Source organism: Miscanthus floridulus, chromosome 10 (assembly GCF_019320115.1).
Source record: "Miscanthus floridulus cultivar M001 chromosome 10, ASM1932011v1, whole genome shotgun sequence".
NCBI lineage: Eukaryota > Viridiplantae > Streptophyta > Magnoliopsida > Poales > Poaceae > Miscanthus > Miscanthus floridulus.
In genome coordinates this window covers 9,252,293-9,264,894 of record NC_089589.1, presented here as the reverse complement: position 1 = coordinate 9,264,894, position 12,602 = coordinate 9,252,293, and the positions used below count along the sequence as shown (strand labels likewise).

Below are 12,602 nucleotides of genomic sequence, written 5' to 3'. Positions count from 1 at the left end.
GAGAGCCTGTCTAGAAGAGACAAGTCACTCCAGCTAGTAAATAAAGACATAAGACCTCTAAGTTTTAAAGATAAACTAAAAGAAGGTTGTGAGGATATTGAAACCTTAGAAGAAGTGATAGACTTAGAAAGAGATCTTGAAAGATATCAGAAAGATACTTTGAGGAAAATAAGGCCTCAACAAATATATCAAATGGGTTGGTTTGAAAATAAAAATGGATTATATAGAATATCTAGAGAAGTAGAATTAAGTGTATTGTCAGAACCAGTTCTGCTAAGAATTGTTAGTAAACAATTTGAGAATGCTTTAAAATATTCAGGGTATAAATATATACACCAGGGAATGTATATCATTGGAATTAAAGGAATGACAAAGAAAAAATTAGGAACTAAGGTTCTAATAACTTTATTAGATAAAAGATGGGACATAATAAATAAAGCAGCATTAGGATTTTTAGAAGGTGATATGAATGAAAATATGTTGATAACATATATAGCTCTAGACTTAATAATGCCAGTTAAAGAATTTATAGATAAGATGGCATTCGGATTTCAAACCAAAGGATATGAAGAATTTAAAGGAACGAATTTATTAGTAAGCATAGAATTTATAGGAAGATTAACCAACAGAAGTGGAACTAGATATAAGGTAAATGTGAACAATGTTGTAGAAAGTATGCAATCTAAAGGAATAAAATTTATGAGTCCTCTGAAAATAAGTTCTGAAGAAAGAGCAGGAGAAGAATGGAATATAAGCTCTTTAATAGAACCAAAAATTTTAAAACAACCTAAAGATTACATAAGCTATGAAAATAATAGAGGGTTGACTAGTATTAGGTTTGTAGATTATAAAGAACAAAGTTTAGATGATTTAGAAGCATCCAGTTCAGAGTCAAAATTGGAAGAAAACAGAAGACATAGCATATGTGAATTTATGGAAAAATTAGATATAGATAATGAAATAAATCATTATAAGCAAAAGCTAAGCAAAATTCATGATGAATATAAAACCTCCATGATATGCAAATGGGCTGCTATAAGAGAAAGGGAACTCTACTTTAGAAGAGAAATATGTAGACTTGAGAATATCAAGAAAGATAGAGAATTAAATGCTAAGAAATTCAGCATTCCAATAAAGAAAAATGAAATTGTGTCAAAACAAATAGATAACAGGGTAAGAGAAGTCCAAAAAGAATTAGAACATAGCAAGGATAAGATAAATGATATAGAAGATAATGATATAAGTGAAGATGAGCAATGGGAAATTAATAATAAGCTCTTACTAGAAAGCTATGAAGAAGAGGATGAAGATACAATTGAGATATGTAGTAATAACTCAGAAACTCTCATAAACCCCTTAGAAAATAAAGAGTTGCCTAAAAATAATGCCATAGAAGCAATGGAAATAGATCCAAGTACATAAAAAAGAAGACGAGGTCCTGAAATAAAGATAGAAGGAGAAAGTGAGAGACCAACTAGAAAACCAGGAACTTGGCCACCAGAAAAAGAAGAGCCTGCATATAAATATATACCTGGACAATATAAGCATATGGGTTCAAAAAGAAGAGAATTTGAAAAGAAGGTGCAATTTCAGAATTATAAAAGTGATGGTGCTATACTAAATTTAGCAGCACATGATCCTATAGATTGGTCAAATGTAATTAGCATATGGAAAGGATTGATAGTCCAAAAGTATATACAAAATCAGCATAATATTGGAAATAGAGTAGAAGATATGATTACATATTTAGAAACATTTTTAGGAGAATCAGTCAAAGTTTTATGGGAACAATGGGTAGAAGCTTTCCCTAACCATTATGCTCAATTAAAAATGGCTGGTAGTAATCCATATAATTTTGCAAATATTATATCAAGCATTGTAATAGGTGAAGATCCTGAATTAGGATTTACTGTATTACAAAATGAAAGATTAAAAGAAATAGAAAAACTGTCACTGACAAGCTGGAAAGGAATAAAAGAATTTTCTCAACACTATTTGTATAATGCTACTACTGCTAAGCAAGGTTATAACCAAGGTATAGTAGAAAAATATTTTAATAAATTACCAGAGCCTTTAGGTTCTATGATATTAGAAGAATATAAAAAGGAAACTATTGGTAAAGAATATAATATCTCTCAGGCTATAACATTCGTTTTCAAACAGTTAAGAAAAATATGCACGAATATACAAGCCCAAAGATCAATGAAGCAATCAGACTATAATTTTTGCAATAAAATAGTCCAAATACCATTGACATATGGAGAAGAGAGATCTAGAAATAAGAAATATTCTAAGAATTATAAGAAAGGAAATGTAAAGACAAAGAGACGTTATTTCCTTAGAAGATCAGACAATAGAGCTCCATTCCTCCATAAGAGAAATGTGAGAAGATATAATCCTAGAAAAAATTATGATAGTTCATGTAGATGCTTTATCTGCAACTCGCCAGATCACTTAAGCAAAACATGTCCTAACAAAGACAAGAAAAGGTATTCCAACAAGCAAGAAGAACAAGAAAAGGTTCAAATAATAGATAGTGTAAATGAAAATATCTTAGTCTGTGATGATGATATAATGGATGATGAATCAATATATTCAATTATAGAGATAGATGAAATAGAATATGATGAAGAAAAAGAATCAAGTGATGAAGAGTTAGATTTAATTGATGAGTTAGCAGGATTAAAGATAGAAATGATGGATCAAATAAATTGCGAGCACAAGTGGGATCATAAAAAAGGTGATCCTAATATAAAATGTGTATTTTGCGTATATTATGAAGATCCAGTAGAAAGAGCAACATGTAGGCTATGTTTAAGACAAGCATGCATGTCATGTTTAAAACAACAAAGTGATATGAAAAAGAGCTTAGAAGCTAAAATAATATATGAAGAAGATAAAGTGCAAGAAGTAATTCTAGAGGATAAAAGAAACAAATATTTAAACAATATCCCCCAAGAGTTTCTCATACCTAGATTAAGTTTTAAGACTGAACAAACTTTATCATACTTTACTCTTGATATTAAAGATCTAATTTGGAAGAAATATGCTGAAAGGCATTACAAAACCATTCATGATATACAAAAATACTTTATGAAATTATACCAAGGTAAAGAAAGACATCTAGGAATAATTGTGAATGCAAATACTTTTCCTTTACTTCATCTAGATGATAAATTAATAGTCAAGCCTCATCAAAGATTCTTAATATTGAAGGCTGATATAAATTTAAAATATTTCAGAAGTATACAAAGAAATATTGGAGATGATATATTCTTGCTGACTATTATTGATCATGGATTAGTTCATGATATATATGGTACATTTGAAGAAATACTCAAATCAGACCTTGGAATAGATATCAAAGAAGCTTGTAAGAAATTAACATGTATTCAAGGTAGATACAAAATTAAGTTTTGTTCTAATCCACCAAGATTTACACAACCAATAAGACCAGCATGCCATGATATATATATTACAAAGGGATCATACAAATTTCCTACTACATGGAATTCAGACTCATGGCAAAATTATGAAGAGTTGTTCGTAAAAGACACGAACCATGATAAGTGGAGAATTTTTAGTGAAGCAAAAGAATTAGAAGGGAATACCAAATTTGCTTCTGAATATTATATGATGTACCAAAATAAAATAATAAAAGTATTCTTGAGAGAATACTATGGAAGATATAGCATAATACAGAGAGAAGTTGGTAGACTAATAAAGCCAAGTTATGGCAAAGAATGTCAATTACGAAAAGAATATCGTGAATTGTTGTCCTGGTATGAAATATGGCAACCGGAAGAAGTGGACAATGAAGAAAATATTGAAGAGTCAGCATAGACTCAGTTCGGAAGAAGTGGACAATGAAGAAAATATTGAAGAGTCAGCATAGACTCAGTTCAATATCACGAAGAAAATATTGAAGAGTCAGCATTGACTCAGTTCAATAACACGAAGAAAATATTGAAGAGTCAGCATAGACTCAGTTCAATATCACGAAGAAAATATTGAAGAGTCAGCATAGACTCAGTTCAATATCAATATATACAAGAAATATAATCCTTATGTTGATAACCTGTTATCAACAATTTGTCCGGGGGAAGAGATCTGCCATGGAGTTAATACCGCATGCCTATCCTTGATTTGATGTTTGCAACATCAATCATTCGGGCGTGGAAGACCATATCAAAGAATATATCCAGAAGGATATTATCTGTGCGCGATGGAGGACAGCGCAAAAGGAATATATAGTCACTCTACTGTAACCTACTGTAGCTAGGACAATTATTCCTGTCCAGCTGTCCAGGCAACAGTACGAAGAGATAATTGAAGACGACGGCCGCTTCCTTAATCACGAAGGCACCTTAGACGATGACTTCGCCTCGAAGGCTTTGTCTGACGATAAGGCTCACTCCTTCAAACGATAAGAAGGAAGGACGCTCCCTCCGTGCTATAAAGCAGGACGCCGGGCACATTCATTCAACATGGAAACACGAGATCGAAACACCAGACCACCATCGAAGAAAGCTCAGACACCGAAGACACACACTCATCCACCACCCACTCCACCAACTCCACACCCACACACATACACATGAAGACATGATCTCAGAAGCTCTCTGAGAATTATCCACCACGAATAGTAATACTCCACTACCGTTGTATTACTCCACCTTTGTAAATTAGAGAATAAAGGAAGTCACCGATCTTCCTGCGCTTGTAAGGTAATCCCTAAGGTTTGTGCTAAGTGCTTGGGGTTTCCCGAAAGGGAAAGCCGTATGTAAGCTTGCTCTGTTGAAATGAATTAAGCTTTTCCGTTTGAATCCCTGCCTTCCTTTAAGCTCGTTCATATGGGGCGACGTCTCTATGCTAGGGACCCTAGAGGAGAAACCTCTGCGTGTGTTGTTCTCGTGTTAGCCCAGATAGCGGCGTTTGTAGAGAACCCTGTGTGCGCAGAGAAGTGTTCCCCTTGGGTGGAACTGCCTGGGGAGACGATAGAGCCTGAGTCCTGTGTGTTCGTGGCTGGGGATAGCAAGGGAGTAGACCGGGTTAGTCTAGTTCTGAAGCAAGTTAGTGATGCATACGGTGAGTACCGAGTAGGACTGTCATAAGCATAGTACGCACGACCGGCTGAATTGTTGGTCTCGCCAGCCTGCAAAGATCCTTAGAAATATTCCGCATAAGCATATTCACTAAGCACCATATTAGCTAATCGCGAAAGCGACATATCAATATTTATATTCACTAATCGCGCGCTCGCTCATCCAGCGTGCATAAAATATTCGTAAGTGAAAGCGACGCTTGCCTTGAATAGTGAAGTGGTTGAGCCACTCCCGGTAAGTGCTCGTGCACTGTTCATATCCCGAATTTGAATAGTAAACGCGAATTTGAATAGTGAATCTGAATTTAAATAGTGCTGTAATGTCGGATACCGTGAGAAGGGGTACCCTAAGCAAGATCCAAAAAACGACTGCTTAGACTTCGTAAAGATCGAAACCAGCCAAACGCTAAAGGCCTCGGCCGATCCTCTGACTCGCCCGAGGCCCCATCGCCGCGGGCCTCGGCCGATTCTCCGACTCGCCCGAGGCCCCATCGCCGCGGGCCTCGGCCGATTCTCCGCCAAAGGCCTCGGCCGGGCCACCGACCCTCTGTCTCGCGCAAGGCGGGCTCGGCAGCACTCCGCTACCTCCTCCTTCTCCCGTCCCTCCGGCAAAACGTCGTGTCACGTCAACTCAGCCAACTGCTGCCCCTGACAACAGCCGCACGCCCGGCACAGTACAGCAGAATGGCCGATGGGACAGGAGGCAGGACTGGGCAGGGGTTACCCACCACTGTACTAACCACCGTGACGCCCATGCCTCACTATGCTGCCAACTCCTGCACCAAGGACAATGCAGCGTGGGGAGCCACATCTGGGCTACTGTAGCCTCGGAATCAGTACCCAAGGCCAATAACTCCCCCCAAGGCCTCGACAGTTTGCTTCACGGGCTCGGCAGCCTGAGGGTCCATGACCACCGAGCCCCCCACGATGGCTCGGCCTCGGCATCTGCAGAGCCGCTGCCCCCTACGACGTCATTACACGGCAACCCGCACGTCGCCCGCCATGTCCTGCATCAAGCCGTACTGGAGCCCCACGACGCACAAGACCGAGTACGACCAGCATGTCACTTCCGCACGTCCCATCGAGGCACTCAACCACTCCGACAAATCACACGACGGCGCAGTGCAGCGTGGCAGACCAGACGTCCGTCACGTCGGCACCCTGCCATCCACGACGGGACTGTGCAAGGGTTACCGACTACTGTGCTGCCTAAACTCCTGCACCAAGGACGGACACGACGTGGGGAGTCAGAACCGGGTTTCTGTGACCTCGGGACCAGCGAACCGACCGCTCCGCCCCGCTCGAGACCCCCGATGAGCCTCGGACGAACTAACCGAGTTCCGCCTCGCCCGAGACTCCCGGTAGGGCCTCGGGCGAACTGACCATGCTCCGCCTCGCCCGAGGCTGGGCTCGTCCCGCAATCTCGTCACCTCCGCCTCAAAAGTCACTCTGGCAGGCTATCGCATCCAATTAATGCACCCAGCTGCCCTCACTACGTAAGCCACGATCGGCAGTATGCCGCGACAGGACAACGGTCAAAATCGCCTTTTTACCATCCCTTACTGACGACACAGAGCACCGTATCCTGTAGACGCATGTTCGGCACTGTTCCGCCTAAATCAACTATCGACGATGGCCGCCCAGACCTCACATTGCCACCCGCTAAAGGCCTCGGCACAGCAGGCCTCAGCACAGCGGGTCTCGGCCTCAGCGCGATAGGTCTCGACACAGCCTACTACAGCAGCCACCAGGCCTCGGCACTTCACCAAGTCAACAAAAGTACAAGAGCGCAGCATGTCGTCAGCCTTGAAGACCATACCGACTAGACATCGACGGGAACTCCCACGACGCCATACTGCTTCTGGGAGCGGAATACGTCAGCAAATAGTAGCCTTCTCATGTACCTCTCGCTTCCTCCTTGTAACTATAAAAGGAGGTAGCCAGGGCCATTTCTGGGGGGGGTGGAAAGACAAACACACCGATAGAACCACGCACTTCCACGCTGCTTGGGAGCAACGTCCCAAGCAGTTCGCACCACCCTCGCCGAGACCTGGGGCTAGCTCCCTCTCTCACTCAGCTTGTAACCCCCTACTACGAGCACTCCGGTGCAAGGAATACAAGATCAATCTCTCAGACTGGACGTAGGGCCTCGATTGCCCGAACCAGTATAAACCTTGTGTCTCTTTGCATCACCATCCGGGATTAGGGACACGCAGTACAAATTCACTCGTTGGTTGAGGGCCCCCCGGTTCCAAAACACCGACATGTAAATAGTAACTCGTGAATTTTAGAATTTAAATTTTGAGTTCCGAGTTCAGAAGGTACCCCCTAGTCCTCTCTCTCTCTCTCTCTATATATATATATATATATATATATATATATATATATATATATATATATATATATATATATAGACACACACACCACACACACATAAATACAAAGATAGTTGGTTGGCCATTATTCTCTCTCTATCTCTATACACACCCACACACACACAAGTAATTTTTTCTTTCTTTCAAGTTGGCAGGAGCACGTACTACCACGACGACGCTACTGCTGTGTGCATCGAACCCCGGTTGGCTGGCTCACTACCACGACGCTAAACGCTATATACTACTGCGTAGCGTCATCTCGTCCGCCACGAGCATTTATTTATGTATGTAGGACGGAGTAATTCATAACACTACAGGATCATGCAGGCTGGGGAAACAATGCATGGGGAATCAAGAGGATGGGGCTGTCTTGCTGGGGAAACAAGAGGATGGCGCCCTGTCTTAGCAGTTATAAGGCATAGACTGGCGCTCCTCCTCCTGCTGCTGCTGCTGCTGCTGCTGCTTCCGCTACTTCCACGGCTACTACCGCTGCTGCTGCTGCAAGTGTTGCTACTGCTGCTGTTGTTTTTAGGCCTTGTTTAGATGCCATCCAAATTCCAAGTTTTTTCACTCTCTCCATCACATCAATTTTTAGCCGCTTGTATGGAGTATTAAATGCAGGTAAAAAAAATAACTAATTACACAGTTTAGTTGGAAATCACGAGATGAATCTTTTGAGCCTAGTTGGTCCACGATTGGACAATATTTGTCAAATAAGACGAAAGTAGTATTATTCACCGGGTTCAAAAAATTTGCAAAGTGAACAAGGCCTTAATGCTTCTTCCACTGTTGCAGCTGACGACTGCTCTGAAGGGGGGTGTCCCTAGTGAAGTGGATCACCTTCTTGTCGCTTTCGTAGATTCCTGTATGTACACTCACTCAAGGCCTTGTTCACTTTGTAAATTTTTTTTTAACCCGATAAATAGTACCACTTTTGTCTTATTTGGCAAATATTGTCCAATCGTGGGCCAACTAGGCTTAAAAGATTCATCTCGTGATTTCCAACTAAACTGTGTAATTAGTTTTTTTTTTACCTACATTATGCAAGCGGCTAAAAATTGATGTGATGAAGAGAGAGTGAAAAAACTTGGAATTTGGATGGCATCTAAACAAGGCCCAAGTTAGACCCGTTTAGATCCAAAAATTTTGGATTTTGGCTACTGTAGCACTTTCGTTTGTATTTGGCAATTAGTGTCTAATTATAGACTAATTAGGTTCAAAAGTTTCGTCTCGCGATTTCTCACCCAACTGTGCAATTAGTTTTTTTTCATCTACATTTAGTACTCCGTGCATGTGCCACAAGATTTGATGTGATGGATACTGTACAAAAAAATTTTTGGCAACTAAACGGGGCCTTAATACACTACTTATATACTACTAGTAGTACTTAATTGAATGGAACTGAAGTACGTGGTTGCAATTAGCCAGCCTAAAAAAGATTTGCATTTTTTCCTACTATCGGGTCTAGCTAATACCATCATCAATAAAACCATGGGCACTTACTCATTTATCAGTTCGAGTATATTTATATACTCATTTTAGAATACTTCAAATCTTACTACGTGAAAATTTTCAAAAGAGCCCATATTTTTTAATATACTATTATAATATTATTATTATAATATATAAAATCAGTATAACCGTATACTCTATGTATACTTACATACTTGACATACATACTACCCTAGATGGTCTAATATGATCACATGCTCCGCATATATACACTTTATGAGGCCATATACACCCTAAATCTTGAGATATACACATGGGAGTAACTAAATCATCTTATACATCTCTGACATGCATGCATGCACGGAAATGGTTCAAAATTTCAAAATACAATATCTCACAAACCGTAAGTCACATTCCCAAACCGTTTGAAGATTATTGTTGACAAAAATATACCGAACAAAATAAGATTCATTAAGGCTATGTTTTGACAAAAAAAAATTTAAAAAGCAAAAAAAATACAATTACAACTAAATATACTCAAACTGGTAAATGAGTATGCACACTTACGCAATATGGTTTATTGAAGATGACTCCTGGGAGTAGAAAAAATGCATATAGCCAAAAGAGCATAATTGATTAATTGAATGGAACTGAAGTAATAATTATCCAGCCTTAAAAAGATTGGTATCCCACTATTCACATATACAGTAGACAAAAAGAATTAATTAACTTAACTAGGCCGCGGACCCAAAACCGACCAGCGAAACATCGCCACAGTGCAAAATTGCTACAACGCCAACATTCCTTGAAATTCGTGCACTCAGGACAAAACTAAACTAACCTCTCCTCACCCTCTTAATAAATGTGGGCTTCTTCCATTAATAAGGTGCATGGAACTAAGGGCATGTTTAAATTCCAAAAAATTTTGCGCAGTATCAGTCACATCGAATCTTACGGCACATGCATGGAGTACTAAATGTAGACGAAAAAAAACTAATTGCACAGTTAGATGAGAAATCGCGAGACAAAACTTTTGAACCTAATTAGTCCATAATTATACACTAATTGCCAAATACAAACGAAAGTACTATAGTAGCCGAAATCCAAAAATTTTTGGATCTAAACGGGGCCTAATAAAAACGATTGGTCTTACCATGATGGGGAAAGGTATTGGCAAAGCTGCTGCGCCAGGCGTAGATATGATCGCCGGGTCTGAGCTGCCACCGTTCTCTACGGCTTGAGTCCATAAGGAAAAATGTCCAAGCTACTACAGAAATTAAGTGAAGGCAAAATGATATAACTTTTGATTAGGATGGAAGCTATATATATAGCGATCATGTTTATTCGGACGACGGATGGCATATATCTGGATTATGCAAATGCTGACCAAGGCCCATCAGAATCTTTCGCTTAGAGAATACGCCATCATGAAAGTTATATACAGTGATCGTATTTATTCAGATAGCTTATATATGGATTCGGCATGATCTGTCCGAGGCTGAGTTCGAGGCATATAGGCCTCCTCCAACGGCTAGCGACGTCGCAAGCCAAAAGAATAGTTTACTCGTGAACGGTGCAAAAGGCAGCGTGCTAGCACGAAGCGAAGCGCCGGTCTCGCACGTTTCCATACGCGTCCAACCTCCCTCTCCCTCTTCCCGCACATTTCTCAAAGCACTTGCTTGCGTCTGTGCCTTCTCTCTCCTCCACGTCCGTCGGAGACATTGCTACCCTACTGGAGGAGGACTTAATATTATCATGCCATGGCCGATCGGAGGTTTCTTATGGCAGCCCTATTAAGGGCACGTATAACCAGCGTTGCGGAGCCATCTGCATACGGTCATTTTTACAGAAACACACCTGTCGTATGTACGAGACAGCGGGCTCATCATCTCGTGAGACGACGGCTCGGGCTCGGGCTCCCATGCCAAATTGATGTCACGACACCCGTTGTACGTGCAAGCGAGAGGGTGTTTGATGCAGGGACTCAAGTTTAGTTGATGTCACATCAGATGTTGTATGGGTTGTTCGAATACTAATAAAAAAATAAATTATAGAAGTCCTCAGTAATCCACGAGACGAATTTATTAAGCCTAATTAATCCAACAGTAGCACATGTTTACTGTAGCACAACATTGTCAAATCATGAACTAATTAGACTTAATAAATTCGTCTCATAAATTAGTCTCAATCTGTGCATTTAGTTTCATAAATAGTCTATATTTAATACTCCATGCATGTGTCTAAATATCCGATGTGAGCGACTAAAGTTTAGTCGGTGTAAACACCAGCTCAGACAGATCCAGTGCAGTTGAGTGGCATCAGGCGAAGAATGCGCGTAGGCACCAGAGCCGATGAATGCGGCGGTCAAAGACGGTCAGGCGTGGAGCGGAGGACGTTCGACATGAGCTCTCCGTCGCCGCTGCCGTCGTAGTCGTCCGAGGGACACGCACTGGTCATCTCCCCTTGCTGGCCGTCGCGCCGGCCTTTTCAATCTCTCCAGAACTCCAGGCGAGAGGGCTGTTCCGATATAATACAAGCGAGAGACAAGTCTTTACTCTCGAGGGAGAGAGAGAGAGTATAGACGCAGTGATAACGTTGAATGGATGGCCGCACATGTGGAAGAGATAAGATATGAGCCTACATTTTCATCTATTTTTTATTTTCAATATTTGTTTAGTGATCACTGTATTTTTATTTTATTTATGCGTGTTTGTATCAAGAATGACGAAACAACAAAATTATATATGAAGATCTTCTTTCTATTTGATCATGGTTATTTTTTTTGTAACTTATTTGATCATGGTTATCAACGAACATTAAATGGCTTACAAACAGTCAAATAGACGACCACTGTATAAGCTGTCTGTGTGTGAATTCCTAGAAACTCACAGACAACGTCCTGTCTGTAGGTTGTATATGCCCTAAGGTCTAGCTTGGCCTTAATTTATTCTCTGCAGCATAGACATTTATGCATTGGGCTATCACAAATGAATTTATTCTTAGCGGCCTAGACATTTATGCATTGGGCTATCATAAATGAATTTATTCTCAGCAGCATAGGCATTTATGCATTGGGTTATCACAAATGAAGTTATTCTTAGCTAATTGACAGTTGTACTGCCATCCTTTATACTTTTCTTTGGCAGCCTTAATTCCCTTTATATGCTTAAATAGTACATTTAGCTTCCTTACAGTTGGGCTAGGAATATATCCAAATGCTTTGGTGTCCCTTGATGACAGAATAAAGAGACATTTTTATCAGGCATCTACACGCGACGCACTCATGCATTTCCTAGGATCCGAACCTAAGGCCTCTTGTTCCATGCATAGCCTTCTTACCATCACACATACACATCACTTCTTCACTAAATAAGGGATGTTATTCTTTTGTATTCACCTCTGAACTTTGAATTGCGTATTTATTTGGTATACTCTAAGCAACCTCAATGGAAAAAGTCATCAACTACAAAAGTTATACATTTCATCGAGCTCTACAACTTCGGTACCAAGTAGTCAAAAATATGTGTTGGCGACCAAATTATAGGGACTTCACGTCCCAAGTCCCGAGAAAATCAGTTCTCTCCTTTGGCCTTCACGGATGGATGCATGCACCAAAATGAATCGGGTTCTCTTACCAAGAACCCGACTCTCTGTTCCATTGTGATAGTCCC

At 40.4% G+C, this 12,602-nt stretch overlaps 1 protein-coding gene across 1 annotated transcript; it reads left to right on the top strand.

The window, feature by feature from the left end:
- The first annotated feature begins 1,014 nt into the window (after positions 1–1,014).
- Positions 1,015–3,283, top strand: LOC136487965 (uncharacterized). The gene is made up of 3 exons (XM_066485040.1): positions 1,015–1,173; positions 1,450–3,109; positions 3,243–3,283. Exons 1-3 carry the CDS (start codon positions 1,015–1,017, stop codon positions 3,281–3,283), a joined length of 1,860 nt encoding a protein of 619 aa, XP_066341137.1.
- The last annotated feature ends 9,319 nt before the right edge of the window (positions 3,284–12,602 follow it).